The sequence below is a fragment of the Seriola lalandi genome, unplaced genomic scaffold, assembly GCF_002814215.2.
Source record: "Seriola lalandi dorsalis isolate HSWRI2012SDOR001 ecotype SW California unplaced genomic scaffold, Sedor1 jcf7180002054911, whole genome shotgun sequence".
In the NCBI taxonomy this organism is placed as follows: domain Eukaryota; kingdom Metazoa; phylum Chordata; class Actinopteri; order Carangiformes; family Carangidae; genus Seriola; species Seriola lalandi.
The window spans coordinates 1027655-1043287 of record NW_019525463.1 but is presented as its reverse complement, the minus strand read 5'-3'; the positions used below and the strand labels follow the sequence as shown (position 1 = coordinate 1043287).

General features: G+C 40.7%; 2 protein-coding genes across 2 annotated transcripts; both read right to left on the bottom strand.

Annotated features, from left to right (window-relative positions):
• Positions 1-63: 63 nt before the first annotated feature.
• On the bottom strand, positions 64-6575 carry LOC111673078 (kinesin-like protein KIF3B). The gene is made up of 8 exons (XM_023430732.1): positions 4864-6575; positions 4659-4760; positions 4313-4435; positions 3800-3918; positions 2925-3041; positions 2006-2120; positions 1112-1290; positions 64-959 (listed from the first exon to the last, which is right to left on the bottom strand). Exons 1-8 carry the CDS (start codon positions 6262-6264, stop codon positions 809-811), a joined length of 2307 nt encoding a protein of 768 aa, XP_023286500.1. The 5' UTR covers positions 6265-6575; the 3' UTR covers positions 64-808.
• A 198-nt stretch (positions 6576-6773) lies between these two features.
• hadhab (hydroxyacyl-CoA dehydrogenase trifunctional multienzyme complex subunit alpha b) lies at positions 6774-14422 on the bottom strand. Its single transcript, XM_023430784.2, has 20 exons — positions 14267-14422; positions 13492-13533; positions 13268-13338; positions 13052-13185; positions 12769-12907; positions 12556-12675; positions 11878-11980; positions 11593-11715; positions 11365-11483; positions 11096-11152; positions 10894-11003; positions 10464-10598; positions 9488-9659; positions 9297-9383; positions 9064-9204; positions 8746-8814; positions 8392-8587; positions 8141-8255; positions 7729-7874; positions 6774-7547 (listed from the first exon to the last, which is right to left on the bottom strand). The coding sequence occupies exons 1-20, from the start codon at positions 14331-14333 to the stop codon at positions 7402-7404; spliced, it is 2292 nt and encodes a 763-aa protein (XP_023286552.1). The 5' UTR covers positions 14334-14422; the 3' UTR covers positions 6774-7401.
• Positions 14423-15633: the final 1211 nt, after the last annotated feature.

The window sequence follows — 15633 nt, the reverse complement described above, 5'->3', positions numbered from 1 at the left end:
GGATCACAGGAAAACTGCAGCATAACCGCAGCTCTTGGTGAAAATACAGTAGGCAATTCGAGATAATTTTTCAGTCTGTTTATTTTCATGTGTAAGCAAATGGACTTTGCACGATTTCACAACTATGAAAAATAAGGCAGCTAATCAAGAGAGCACTGCAAGCTTTCTTCACATTTGTGGCTCACAATTACATTGGCTACAAATTCAAGCAACAATTCATCAAGCATACAGGATAAACAAGGGTGGCCCCTATTAGGTGGGGCCTTCACTTCCCCAATCACCCTCTACTATTTAGGCAAAGATACACCAGATACACTTTGTAGTGTTTTACATAAAGAAAAAAGGAGACTCAAGTGTTTCTTTTGGTAAATAATTGATTAAACAAAACAAAATAAAGAAAAATAAAGATTTAAAAGATTCCCAACAACAGTTTACTGTATATCAAACCTAGACGTTTTAGCTGTGCTATTTGGGTAGGCCAGTGTGAGCCAAGAGAAACTGCATGATTCAGGCAACAGTAGGAAAAAGCCAGCAAACAAGGAAAGATCAGTGAAAGAGCTTCACAGATTCTCCATTGCATTTATGTAACAGACGTTCTTTGGAAATGAATGTTTTGTCTTTATGGTCTCACACATGCTTACTAAAGTAATTCTTACTCAAAAATATAAAGAAACAAAGTGAGAAATAAATTTATAACCAAGGCATATAATTTCCCCGCACCTCTCCCAATTGCCCCCTGGCCAGTCTGGGGTACTTGGTGCCACCTTGAACTAAGGCCGGTCCTACAGTACAGGTCTATCAACACATATCAGGGGCTTGTCTGAACTGGACCTCCCAGTGGGAGATAGGCAGCAGAGGATGGTCTCTGTCTGTGAGAGGGAGAGAAGCTCTGAGATCCTGATGCAAGAGTGGTGGAGGATGACGATGATGTGACAGATGCTGCTTGCGGTGCCTGATACCTAGAGACCATAAAACATTTTTAAAAAAACAGACTTAGTCATTATTAAAGATCCAATATGTTTGATTTGTTAAGGTACCATATCTCAAAATGACCTAATGTATCTACATTGGATTTCACCACGTGCTGAGACTTTCCCAGCTGCTCTCTCACCAGGATTGGGATTTCCTGACCCGTGATGAGGAAGTGGGCCTCTCTCTAGTTGGAACATTCACCAGAAGATCCCGCATCAGCCGTGGAGAGAAAGCCCTCTCCAGGTGGGTTCCATTAAGGTTCAAGGTGAACATGGTTGGTGGAGACATATCTAACTCCAACAGCATGATATTCTCAGCCTGTAAGAAGAGATGACAGTAAAGTCGCAGTTTTAATAACACAACTTCAAATACAAAGGCATTTTTTATCTTGTGGGATGCCTCCCTGTTTTCTGCTATGCTCCGACTTGCTGTGTTAACTTTTGGTCCCATCTGTTTGCTGTAAAGGCAAATTCGATATTTACTCAACCAGTTTCAAACAAAACTCTTCCATCTGTTCCAGTGCATAATCAGCTCCGTTTCCTTAAAACATCTATTATGAAACATCTTCAGCAACACACTGCAAAGTAAGCTCGATCTGAATTTTTTAAACTCAGAGCAACATAGTGTGGACCAAAGCATGGGTACATCATTGTTATTATTGTCACAAACAATGCTGTTAAAATGCAGATGATCCTACATTCACTTACAATTATATTATTACTGTATATGAACCAATTTAGTACAGGTAACTACTGTCAACCCCCTCCCCTTTATTTATTGGAATAGACTTAATCCTTTTTCTATTATTTGTGCTGCCTTTTATTTGAGAGTTTACAGTATCTGCTTTGTGACATTACATTGATTATTCACTAACAAAAGATGCAATAGTTTAAACTGTGAAAGGTTTCCATGGCTACAACCATCCTCACATCCTCCAGCTAAGAAGGCGTCTTTGAACATGGAAATGAGACTAATATTTCACATCTCTTGCTGTACTTTTCCCAACTGTCCTCGTGAATGCCCGAGCACTGACCTGGTATCTAGATGGGGCCCCAGTTGCCGTGGCAACCGCCATCTGTGCATATTGGCTGATTGGCCTCTTGTATCCCACAGCCGAGAGAGGCCTTCTCTTGACCTGAGTGGGTGCACTGAGATAAAGACATGGGAAAGGAAGGGTTTGGATTCAGTTAAATACACTTAAGGCTTTGCTTAGCGGTTCGGACACAAGTTTCTGTAACCCCAAAGGCCCTATATTTGGTCAACGGATCAGCTCCCGCCAGAAAAAAAACACTCCTATTATCTTCCCTATGCCATGCTTAACTCAGCTTTCCAAGTGTTTCAGTAAAACAAATAAATAACCAGGGAGGCCAGGCTGCCTGGTCTCCTTTGATAAAAGAAGATCTGTTTCTTGGAAAAGCAAAATACATAAATTATCCATATTATGTAAGCTTACAGTCTGTTAATGTGAGTCTCATAAATTCTGACTTTGCCATCCCCTGGTGGCAGCATCTTACTACAACGCAAAAAACTTTATTTTTTAAAACAATCTGAAAGATCCTATAATCACATAAATTGTTGTATCATCTATCTGTGATTTTATTGAAGGTCTTCAAGTGAGCTTTATCTACGTATACCCCTGTTACTGCCTTCCTACATTTCCCAGTTGACTGACAGCCCTTACAGCAGGAAAGTGCAGGTGCATTCAGGTGTGATACATGGAGGTCAAAAGAACTGTAATAGAGTTAATGTTTTTCCAGTTGTAAAGGAGGAATATATGCACCCTTGACTTAACACCTGATAAAATGTACCTTACAGCTGCATTGCATTGTGGTCTTTTTAGATGGCTGTATCTGTCACAGATTTACAATTGGTTTTGAGGATTTTTTTTTTGTCTGTCTTTAATGTACCACTTGCAGTATCTTATGTCAGCTATGTGAGATGGATTCACTGACCTCTCTGATGGAAGGACCGGCTGGAGTCTCCACTGATCCTCCTCACTGTCAAAGTGGAGCCTGTTCATAATCTTGTTCTTTTCCTCGGGAGGTATAAAATTCTCAATTAAGAGATATCTGCAATATGCAATACAAGTATGTGTCATCTGAGGTCAGCCGCAGTATTTCATTCATACCACAAGAAAAGTATTGAGAAAAAATTGAACTTCTGCAGAATTATACATGTTAATAATCACAATTAAACGTAAACAAATTCAGTAATAGCAAGAGATTTTTTGAACAATGCCACCTCACAGCCCATTGAACAAATTAGAAGTTTGTGCCTGACTAGTTACACTTTACAGATCCCTCCCAGCTTCATGCCACCACCCCACCCTGATGAGGCAAGAATCTCTCACATACTCAGAGTTATGTAGTTATGCCTCTTGAATTCTTGAAAAATATTTCAGCGCACAGCAGACGTGGTTTAAAAAGTTTAATATTTTAATGTTAATATACATCTCGGCTGTACCACGATGTAATTTATTGCATATAGATAGATAGATAGATACTTTATTTATCTCCTAGGGGAAATTCATGAATTATTATAATCTTGGATAAAGGCAAACAGGCTTCACTTATTTGCATGAAAGGTGTTGTCATTCAAATAAAGAATCATTATAGCAAGTGTTGGGTGAACCTTACTTGGATTCTTGGCAGTCTTCAAAATATATGAACTAAAACCTGCATGTGAGGAACCTACACCACGATGTGGGCATGAATATGTGCAACATGTATCGTGCATTATTATGTTGAAATAGGAAAACCACACAAAAATGCGAAAGACGTGACATTATGTACCTGTGTGGATTTATCGATGTGGGCAGTGAACTTACTTGTACTTTAGCTCTCTGGTGAGCTCATTCTGTGTCTGTTCAAGCTCCTGTCTGGTCATGACGTGTTCATCGATGACATCTTTTATCTCCCCCTTCACCAACTGGAGTTTGGTATACAACTGTACACAGCAGGGACATATCATTTACTAGTGTGTGTCATTTTAAGAAGTAGGGGACAAATGTTTGCATGAGTCAGAGTGTGGAGCTGTAACAGAAACTGACAAGGCATTCATGGAAACAATTTAAACTTAATTGACGCAAGTGGAAAAAATGTTCACTACCTACTGGAAATGAGAAATGAAATTATTCGCAAACACCAGAAAAAAAGAGGTCTGTCCAGAGAGACATGGACTCACAAGTGCCGCCTCTCCTGGTGACGTCTCTCTAAAAAAAGATCCTTGTTTCCAAATAAGATTAACTAATTAAATAATGATTTAATCCTTAAAACACATCAGCGGCTGAGCTTTTGTAATGATGACTTCGGAGCACATGGGTGTGTGTGAGTCATCTTACCCTCTTCAGCTTCTTTGTCTTTAGTTCCACCTCCTGCTGCAGGGAGGAGAAGGTTTCTTTCATTTCTAAGGCCTCCTCGTCCTGCAGCATCATCTGCTGCTGGATCTCTCGCTCTCGTCTGATCTGCAAATCACAGACAAATGTGTAGCTCAATTCAATTTTAATATAAGGAGTACGCCCTTAAAAATCCAGCTAGGTTCCAAACATCTTTGTGTGTAACTTCAGACTAGCCACAATTATACTTGTTTAAACTTGAGCTGAAAAGTAACACTAAATGTACTTTATATCATTTAATTTTGGGAAAGAATGACTTAAATCATTATTGTTTTGATTAACTGCAAATTACCTGTTCTGCAATCTCTTGCCTCTTCAGCTCAAGCATTTTCTGTTGTTCATTGGTGTGATCAATTATAGTCTTTCCTCCGACTAACAGCTTGCTCTCCATCGTCTGTGAACAAAGAAACACAATAAATTATTTATGCAAATTTTTTATTGTTCCACCGGAGTCACATTTATCAACCACTGTGCTGTTTAATAACAAGGCACGGTACCTTATATTTCTCTATGATCTTCTCCAAAGCATCCTGATCCCACTGCATGTCCTCCACACTTTTCCTGTGTTCGTTCAGGGGCTTTAACTTCTCGCTGCTTCCCTGGCAGGTCAGACTCTTGGGGATGCCTCCCTCTTTCATGTACTGTTTCAAATCTGATTCCTCCTGCACAGCCTTCCAATCCTCCACATCCTTCTCCTTAAGGAGCTCCTCTTCCATCCCAGCCATACTTTTACTCAGTCTTCTACTATTCCTCCTCCTCCTCCTCTCCTTTGCAAGCATCCCTTGCTCCTCCAGCTGGGCTTTCAAGCGTGCGATCTCCTGCTGAAACTCTCTCAGCAGGGCATCTTTGGGGTCCTCGTTAATCCGAGGTTTGTTCTTTATGTTCTTGGCCCTGCTGGCGTACCTGAGTGTGGCCAGGGATTCACTGAAATTCTTCTGCGAAGGCCCCACTGTTGCTATCATGACAGTCTTTGCATTGCCACCCAGCGAATCCTGGAGCAAGCGGGTCAGTTTGGAGTCTCTGTACGGGATGTGGGTGCTCTTGCCATCCGCCAGAGCTGAAATGACATTCCCCAGCGCTGAGAGAGACAGGTTGATTTTGGTTGCCTCCTTCATTCTCTTCCCTTTTGCTCCTGTCTTGCTCTGGCGCTCGCTGCCAGCCAGGTCAACCATGTTCAGCTTCCCAACCCGGATGTGGTCCTCGCCATCTGGCCCTACCTCACTGCACTCCACGGTTACGACAAAAATTGCATGAGACCGAGAGCTGTGTTCGTTCATGTTGGTGAACCCCACAGACCTGGACTGGTTGCCTATGTTCATCACATGTTCGATCTCAGTGGCATTCTTTGTCACCACTGACGACAAGTCTTTCACATACACCCCAAAGTCCGGATTCTCTTTAAGCTCCAGTTTCTTGTTGTTATCTTTGCACAGCAGATCTCTCACTTCCTCCTGGTAGATCTCAAGGTACGATGACCTCACCAGGTACTTCTGGTTCTGAGTTCTGGAGATCTGTGTGAAAATGTGCTGAAATGAATTTGGTATAACCCCTCTCTTGTCTGGGTCGTTTGACACCCCTTGCATGGTGAATGTTTTACCTGTCCCCGTTTGTCCGTAGGCAAATATAGTCCCGTTGAAGCCATGCAGCACGGACTCCACCAGAGGTCTGACCGCATCATCATAAATGTCGCTTTGTTTTGATTCCCAGCCATACACAGAGTCAAACGTGAACACTTTCATCGGCTCATCAGGTGGTGCCTTAGGGTTCCTGATGGTGATCCGCCCCAGTTTGTCATCAATGTCCAAAATGTTTTCACACTGAGCTGTCTCCTCTTTCCTGTTGAACGGCCGGCAGCGGACCACCACCCTGACCGCCTCGCAATGTTTGCTTTTAGACATTTTTGGTCAAAAATGAGAGAAAAAGCATAACTATCCTCACCATATTAAAAAGGCCACCGTCATCATCATCATCATCATCATCATCTTCGGGCGGTGGCTACAATTTAGCGCCTTTCCTTCTCTGTACAGGTGCAGCAGAGAGCGACATACACACCTCATGTGAGCCACTCTGAGCCGCTTAGATCATCCACACGAACCGGCGTCTCCTCCGCCCCGAGCATCTTCCAGAAAAGGATGCGATGTCACAGGATGTTAAATAGGGATGCTGCTGGAGAAAAACACCCAGCCAGCCCGGCCCAGCCCACACAGCCTCCCCGCGGTACACACCCTGCTCTGCGGACAATGGAAACCAGACATGTGACCTGCGCGACGAATTGGATTTGAGCAAATCTTCTCCTGGTCCTCAGCGATGGTCTAATGTAATGTAATCTTTGATATATTACCTCAACATCTAAGCAGCACTTGAACGCACCAAGAGAGGGGGGGGGAAAAAGTATCAGAAAACCAAATTTGATTCAATAACAAAACATTTATTCAAGCTTCACATTTACATCACCGTTCAAACCAGGCCAGAAAATCTTTTAATGTACAAAAAAGTAATGACACTTGCTGAAGAATATTGGTAGACATTCATCAGTACTGACAAATTATTTGCCAGTTGGAAAATATTTTAATTCCTTTGTCTCTGCAGTGTCTTTAAATGCAATGCGTGAATAATTAGGCTTCTTATGCTCCTTAATCTATACACCATCATGTAAATCAATAATGTTAAAGTACAATAAAAAAAACATGTTTCTGCAGATAATATACTCTGTTACCAGTTTATTAGGTACACCCAGCTAAAACTAATGCACTGTTTTAGAGAGGCTGTTGATTCAACTGTACGGTCACTTTGGAGGCTATATAAGAGAGGCACCTCTATGTTATTGCTATACAACACCACACTCTGCGTCATGCAAAATGATCATACAGTAGAAACAGTTTCAACAAATGCTGAATGTTATTAAGACAGATTGCATGATACTAGTTTTAGCTAGGTGTACCTAATAAACTGGAAACTGAGCGTATCTCCAGTATGTTTGCCTCCACTCATGTGGCAGGCTTTATTATGAGCTACTGGCACGCACGGTGAGTCGGTCACTTGTGAAATTTCTTGCTAGAATCCTTTGCATGATCCAGCAGGAGTTGGCATGGAGTGAAGTGATTTCCGTAGACAGCTTCATACGCCCTCATCTTCTCCACCAGTTTGTCGGCACCAAAGGTGTCAACAAAACGGAAAGGTCCTGGAAGCAGTAAGATATTAGATTAGATTAGATAGAACACGCTATGAAACATGAAACATGAAACATGAAACATAGAACAAAAGGAGAGCCCTTGGGGAGGTAATGCTCTTTCCACTGACAAGAGTATAGAGACACTGAGCATAAGCTGCTCAGATGACCATGACTAAGGTTGAAATCTGACCTCCGAGGAAGGGAGGGAATCCCAGCCCAAACACTGCCCCAATGTCTCCTTCCAAGGGGTTGTTCAAAATACCCTCCTGCAAACACATCACAGCCTCGTTGACGAATCGGGAAACGAGTCTGTACTGCACATCGGAGTCTGACGAGCTGGAAAAACATTCGCATGCAAGAACAGAGTATTTCACTGGTTAAACGATTAAAAATTTAACAAAATATAATCAAAAGCTCAATAGGTTGTGGGTTGTGTTTTGTCACCTCCACCTCTTATGAGTAACAACTGAAGAAAAAATTTAAGGTTAACAGCATGTGCTTTTAGACTTCCTCTAATAATAGTAGTTTTGTATAAGACAAGGTTAATAGTGCAACTTCAACTGCTGCGTTGTTAGTTCTGCAATTGTCCAGTGTCATCTTACACAGCAGGATTTGGTGTTATCCTGAACTTCTCAAGGATGTCTCCGATGTCTGGGTTGACTTCTTTGACTTTGAGTCCTGGCTGGTAGATGTAGCAACCCTTTCCTGATTTCCGGCCTGGGTGGGGGGTGGGGGGGTGGGGTGGGGGTGAGGGAGCAAGGATTAAATACAATACATGCTCACATTAATTAATGGATGAAATACTTCATCCAACCTTAAGTGTGACGCAATCCTTCAATGTGACCACCCATACCCTTAAATCCCATGTCCACCATGGTCTTCAGAACCTCCACATTTCCACCACCGAAGCGAGAGCCAAAAGCTTTGCCGAGGTCCTCTGCCACATGGGCGGCTACGTCAATACCAACTTCATCAGCCAGTGTGGCTGCACCCACAGGGAACCCGAAGCTCGTGGTGAGTGCATCCAACTTCTTGGGGTCAACCCCTTCCTGTAAATGCACCATGGGTAGATTATTAAATTAGGTATACTGTATGTACAACAGCTATCCTAAAAGGTATGTATATGCTTTGTTCAACTTAGCATACATACGTACAGCGTACATAAATACTCATTCACAGCTGCTTTTTGTACTGCAATACTACCAACCTGAAGTACTCGTACAGCTTCAGCCAACATTGGAGCCAAACACCTTGTTGTATAGAATCCAGGTCCATCCTGCAAAGACATTTGTGTCAAATGTTGTTGTTGTGAAATATTGGTACAATTAACATGCATCTACACGTGACTCATGGTGGTCATTAGTTCAAGCTGTGATCAGTATTTTGGCTGAATCACCCTCAGCCACTTATAACTTCATTGTTAGTTATTTGTTGTCTCTTTGTGAATATTTAATAAGGGATTTAAAAGTCTTACAAGGTCACTTTACAGGGAAAAAAACAAAAAACAACAAAAAAAAACACTGACCCCAACAACTATGATGACTTTGCCCTGCTTCAGGCCGACTGCCACAGCAGAGGCTGTAGTGTCCTTTGACGTCTTATCAGTGGTTATAATCTCAAGCAGCTGCATCTTGTCGACTGGAGAGAAGTAGTGCATTCCAATGACCTGAGGAAACAGAGAAAATATTCAGCAACACAGTGCCTTTTCATTTAGAAGCAATCAGGGATTTTTAAATCACAAGGCTCCTAAGTACAAACCTTGTCTGGTCTCTTGCTGGCAGCAGCGATGTCCTTGATGGGCAGAGCAGAGGTGTTGCTGGCAAATATGCAGTGAGGGGAGACCACCTGCGGGCAGATGTTTGTTAGCTCAAAGTCACAGCTAAACTATGAAACTATTGTGGGTACATTCTCTTTGTAATTAAGGCCTAAGCCTCTTCGGTCACACTTACAGCCTCCACCTCCTTCAGGACAGCATGCTTGATGTTAATGTCTTCAAACACAGCTTCAATAACCATGTCTGCCTTTTCAAAGCCGCCGTAATTCAGCTGGCCGGTCAGGTTGGACAGTATGGAGTCTCTCTGAAATGACGTGATGCTCTTCTTTTTTGTCTTGTCGTTGAGCCTTGTTAGGAATAAAATTAAAATGTTTCATCAGCGTACAAACATGCATACACATTTATGGTTCCAACATGTTTATGCGACAAAATTTACAACTACAACTATCATATTTTACCTACTGTCGTTAGACCTGTTTTAAAGTCAGGATGGCCCCATTTTATCGATGCAAGCACAACAACACATGCAAAGCAGCAGGTCTTAGCCGCATGGACTGCGTAGGCATCTCCAAGCACACCTGCTATTTTGGTTCATGTAGGTGCAGCAGCACAAAGTGCCAAAGGGCTGCAGCAGGTGAAATATCGAAGGATGAGATGATTGAGGCAGGTGCTGTGGGTTTTTATTCAACTTTACAATGATGAGAGAAATACATAATAATAAAAAGGTTGAAGTCCTCTATATGACCAAATAAATAGAATGCTATTTTTTCCAAGTTTCTATTGTTTCACATCATACTGTAAAATGTGACACATCATTTGCACCATAACAGGGTTCACAGGAATAAAACATGAAATGCTGTTTTTGCCTAAAAAGGAAGTTGTAAAGGAGGCAAACACAATTAATGAGCTGCTGTAATCTGATGTCTCCCACTTAAACTAGAGAACACTGAGTCATAGTGGACCAGTCTGATGCGGTTAGTATTGTATGAGATTACTTTGCAGCAGTCTGGTGTCATTTGCATATGATGAATGAACATAAAGGTTCATATAAGTTCAATAGGGTCCTTAATCTGTTGTAAGTAACATTCTTAATGACCAGAACAACTAATATTTAGGTGTGGGATGTGATAAATCATTGTCAGAGAACCCACCCTTTATAAACCTGCTGCTCTCCTCTGGCCAGTCCAGGAATAGTGGTGTCCTTCAGGATTGTGTGCACACCTTTGTCCACAGTAACCTGGGCGATACCTGCTCCCATCAGACCTGCTCCCAAGATGGCAAGAGTCCTGATGGTAAACAACAAAGACAGACAATTCATCTACCACCTAAAAAAAAGGTATAGAACATATTAAACCATATGAAGATTGATCCTTAAACTTCATTTAGACCAAAGCAAAGATGCACGATACTGTTTGACATAAGCGTAGACGTGTCAACATGAGTACCAGACCTGGATTTGTATCTCTGACAACTAAGTATTTAACTATGACCAAACAAACTGGCCTGAAATGTCAAGTTTAAGTTGAACATGTGTTAACTGTCCCAAATCACAGACAAGCTCTGTATGTGAAAGTGGCTTACTTCACTTCTTTTGCAGGAGTTCCAAAGCGATTCTTCTTGCACGCAACTTGACCGTGGTAGAGACCAATCAGGGCCCCTGATTCTGAGGTTCTCGCCAACTGACCAAAATTCTGTGACAAACATTGAAATTGGTGATGTTCACTTACACGGGGCACTACTGTAAATACCAAATTTACAAATGATACAGGGCGACAAACCTTACCTGAGACTCAGATAAGTATCCAGCAACAGGGCCTTGTTCTACTCCAGTCTTCACACACTGAGAGAAAACGGTAACAAATGACGTTTAAATTTAAAGTCATGTGAAATATGAGAGAAAAGAAAAGCGACAGGAAGTGTACTACAGGATTTCCCAAACAAGTTATTCTCCTTTTACTACAAATTTTAAGTCAAGCTCATTTCTTAAATTTCTCCCAGTGGCATCCAAATTTTCAAATATGAAGTTATTGCTTAGATGGAGCTTTTACTTACATTAATGATTTTCAGGGGTGCAGGATAAAGTCCTTTGCTCTGCTTCATAACTTTACCATGGACAGTTTTGTAAATTTGATTCCGGACAAATCCAAAGCTCATAATGTAGTCTTGAATTTCTATGGAGAAAGAACATCAACTCCTTAATGTACTATTATTATTAATCACAAAACTAATTCAAATGACTACAAAAGAGTCAAATAATCAATAAATGCAGAACCAACTTACTCTGCATCCTGCCCTTCTCTTTGCGGAGAGGGATCTTCTTGTTGACGATTCCTCTGGCACATTCGATGGCAACTTCCTCGAGGTAGTCTATTGTTCTTTCCTCTGGACTTTTCAGGCCAGGTCCTAGAAAACAAGAAGAAATAACACAATCATTTTGATCCTAAATACCAACTCATGCACAGTACAATCTGACCAAAGTGCACAGATTACAACATGTACAGGTGGTAATACTTAAAAACTACCAATTTAAGGCAGTTCAGTGCTTAGTTAAGACTAACTTTTTACCTAGAGGGTCCACAAGTTGGTCGATGAGCCCCATCTTCTTGGCTTTATCTGCTCTGATATTTCTTCCCGTTAGCATCATGTCAAAGGCACTGGGTATCCCAACCTAAAGGTAATAAAAGAAAATCTATAAACTGATCTCTTATCAAAATTAAGACAGTGTTGTGCTGTGTATAGTCCATAAAAAAGTGTGTGATGAAAAAAGTGAAAAATGTGATTTTCTTTCCAAATTCTGAACCGAGGTTATATTGTAGTTAGTCATAATCCTTTGCTTCGAAGGACAGAGTTGTTGAAAACTGGACACGATGGGCAGGGGGGGATAATCTGTTTGCAGGGTCTTAAAGATGCTTGTAAACATTTTAAACCAATTATGTGCATTAACCAGCTTATTTGGCATTACAGCCATTTGAGGTGTTATTCTCATGTAACTAACCATAATATGACTACTATAGGATGCTTTCACACACCATACTCTGCATCATCATACATACTTTGTGGTTTTTGTACTTGATTAAAGAGCAAGTAATTAAAACAGTGAGGCAAAGTAATGGAACTTTGAGGAATAGCAATCTCCTGGGAGGCGCGCACACACTCATCAATAATGGTAAAAATGTTGCAAAAAAACAATGTGCAAATATTCTTTGAATTGAGGGAGTATAGGAATAGAATTTCAGTACTAACCATTTTGGGGAGTCTCTGAGTACCACCAGCTCCAGGTAAAAGACCCAGCATTACTTCAGGAGTACCGAGAACTGTTTTCTTGCTCTTTGTTGCAATTCTGTACTGGCAGGCAATGGCAAACTGAAATGCAAAACGAATGATAAGATAGCACATTATTATCAATCAAATATTTCCAGTGGAGTCAAACATACAGTTGGTTGCCGAAATGTTTACCTCTAGGCCTCCTCCTAAGCAAGAGCCATTGATAGCAGCAACGACAGGCTTTGGAGATTTTTCAATCAGCTCAAACATCTTCTGCCCTTCCTGAGAAAGTTTGGTGACCTCCTCTGCACTGTTGCAGGCCTGGATCATACTGTAACAGATGGAGAGTGTATTAAAAGACATCCAGAAAATCCAGGACATGACAAACTTCTATGGCATGTCATTCAGAGACTATGAAAGAGATTAATGGCGCACATTTCAAAACAGGCAGTGAGTTTAAGGATGTTTCTCTTACTTAATATCAGCTCCTGCAATGAAGCATCCTGGCTTTGAGGAGATGAGGACAGCACTTTGAACAGCATTGTTGCCCCACACCTCATCCATTACTTCTGCCATCTCCTTTTGCATTTGGATTGAAAGCGTGTTAACCTGAAGGGAAGACATCACCATTAGGTTCACATTTGAACCCTGAAGTGAAAATTGTCAGATTTCATTTTAAATGAGCTCCCACCTTGGAGCTAGGATCATTGATCCGTACAACAGCAACATCGCCCTTGACTTCATAGTTCACATGTGTACGGGCTAAAAATAAAGGGAAGATAATGTGCAGTGAGAAAATAATTGTGTCAGGGTGACTTATTTTTAACATATACTATATTAAGAGTAGTCATTATTGGACAGGGTGACCTTTTTTTAAACATATACTATATAAATGTATGGTGATTTTTGGATTACCTTGCATGGCAGGAGCTACCGAGAAGGTGCGAAAATTATTGCCTGTAAAAAGGAAAATGAGAATCAATACAACTACAGTCAATATTTTAACATGTTTAGTAATTCAAGAGCATTATATTAAACACTAAACACTATATAACAAAAAAAATGTCCTTATACAACATAAATGACATGTAAATGAGACGTGCACATAATATTGCCTTGACCTCAGCCGGTCTCGGCCATACTGAGTAATCCAGTGGAAAACGACCCTTCACCTAGATTCTCCGCCTACCACAGAGACACACTGTGGCCATCACAATGGCGAATGAATGGCACGAGTCTTCAAACCCTTATCTGAACTGTCATAACCCTGTCTAAACTGCCCTGACAGGTACACCGTACAGACAAAAGCACAAGCAAAAAGTGTGGTTTAAAACTTTTATTTCCAGAGTCACCCCTCCCTCCCTTAAGTTACGTGATTCCATAGCAGCCAGCTAGCTAGCATAGATAGCAAGTTTGCCCAGAAGTTTCAAACAAGATGTAAAATAAAAAGTACAACTGTCAATGACTATTTCAAACAAACATTCACTGAGATATACGTTTGCTGAAAAAACAAAACGACCGTGTTTTATGGTGCACTGTCACAAATGTCTGCATAACATACTTTGGAGCTAACAGCTACTGTAACAAGCTAATCACCCCTCTACGACACTTGGCATACGCCGTACTTTCCGTATCGCCCCACGCGCTGCTTTTCTTTATACTTTAAAACCAAACCACATGCAATTTCTACCTATGAAGAGAGCATATCTCCTTGATGACAATCTGGAAAGAACACCAAGGGCTCGAACACCAGCCATCTTGGGAGCGGAGGTCAGTCAGCTGCGGTCTGAAGTGAAGCTAACTAGCTTGGTGTCAGTGTGCTATCATTGGTAAGAAAGCAAGATTGGTGACTGTGCGCTACTTCCTGAAAACCGGTTCAATCGGACCAGACGCTGATTGGTGTTCATTAAAAAACCCGAATGCCATTGGCTAACGCGGAAAAACTCGCAGCTCATTGGACGCTCAAGCACCACAAAATGCTTCTTAGCCCGCCCACTTCCTTAACCTGCAATTAAATGTAAACTCTTTTTTGTTAGACTGTGCCATTGAAGTTATGTTTTTTTATTCCATATAAAACACTATTGTCATTACAGTTCTAATTTTTAAAAAAAATTATTAGACTAAATTAAAGCAATCGCAGCATACTACCACAAGGTGGAGGCAGAAATCAAACTTCAACATTTTCAAACATTAAAGCAATAAAATAATAATAAAATTATACTGTATCTCAAAATCATTATTCAGCTTCAAACTTATTCATAATATCCCCTCAGGTTTTTTTTCTTGTGGTCCTTTTCTGTCTAAAACTGTTTTTTCCTGCACCTTCCATCTATCAATAGCTTGCAGCTGAGTGACCTAGTATATGTTCTATATTGATCACAGCACAAAGGTGACACCCTGTGTACAAATTGGTGAACTACATTACACAGACCTCTTCTCCTCTCTTGAAAGAAATGTATCTTACAGTACACTATTAAATAAAAATACTATACTCTTATTGTATAAATAAATAACACTATAATATCACTGTAAAACAATGCATTTTTTCAGAATACTATGCTTATAGACACAAAAAAAAGTTAATTAGTGAAATTAAATGTATTTTTTTAATGTATGTTGCAACCATCCCTGATCCGTGTTGCAACTGTCCCCAGGGTTGGGACAATGCATTGTAAATACAGCACATTTCATACCCATCCAACCTATAAAGAGATAACTGCTGTCTGTCATTTCTTTTCCATTGAGTTTATTGTAATCATTCAGTCCATTTGCTTTCAGCATAATTAGTATTTTCTACACGTTGGCTATAATCAGTTGGCAGTTATCTTCATTAGTCCTGTACAGTCACTGGAACAGCCAATTTATCTCTTACAGGTGGTAATATTAAGGAATATGTCATAATATATACTAAATAAAGGAAATGTTACAAGGTTCATGTATTTATCCTTTGACAGAGGGTTGTATAACAAGATGAGACTACACCATGAAAATTAATTTTATTGTTATGACATTTTATTTATTCACTCATTTACTGTATAATTTTTGTTTTGGTGAGTA

Coding starts and splice junctions, on each gene's coding strand:
- LOC111673078 (XM_023430732.1), bottom strand. CDS start 6,264: ATGTCTAAAAGCAAACATTGCGAGGCGGTCAGGGTGGTGGTCCGCTGC. Junction 3,042..3,799: donor ACCAGAGAGCTAAAGTACAA/GTAAGTTCACTG, acceptor TGCATATTGCAG/ATATCTCTTAATTGAGAATT. Junction 960..1,111: donor GTCAGGAAATCCCAATCCTG/GTGAGAGAGCAG, acceptor TATGGTCTCTAG/GTATCAGGCACCGCAAGCAG.
- hadhab (XM_023430784.2), bottom strand. CDS start 14,333: ATGGCTGGTGTTCGAGCCCTTGGTGTTCTTTCCAGATTGTCATCAAGG. Junction 10,599..10,893: donor ACTCCTGCAAAAGAAGTGAA/GTAAGCCACTTT, acceptor GTTTACCATCAG/GACTCTTGCCATCTTGGGAG. Junction 7,548..7,728: donor ATTCCCTCCCTTCCTCGGAG/GTCAGATTTCAA, acceptor TACTGCTTCCAG/GACCTTTCCGTTTTGTTGAC.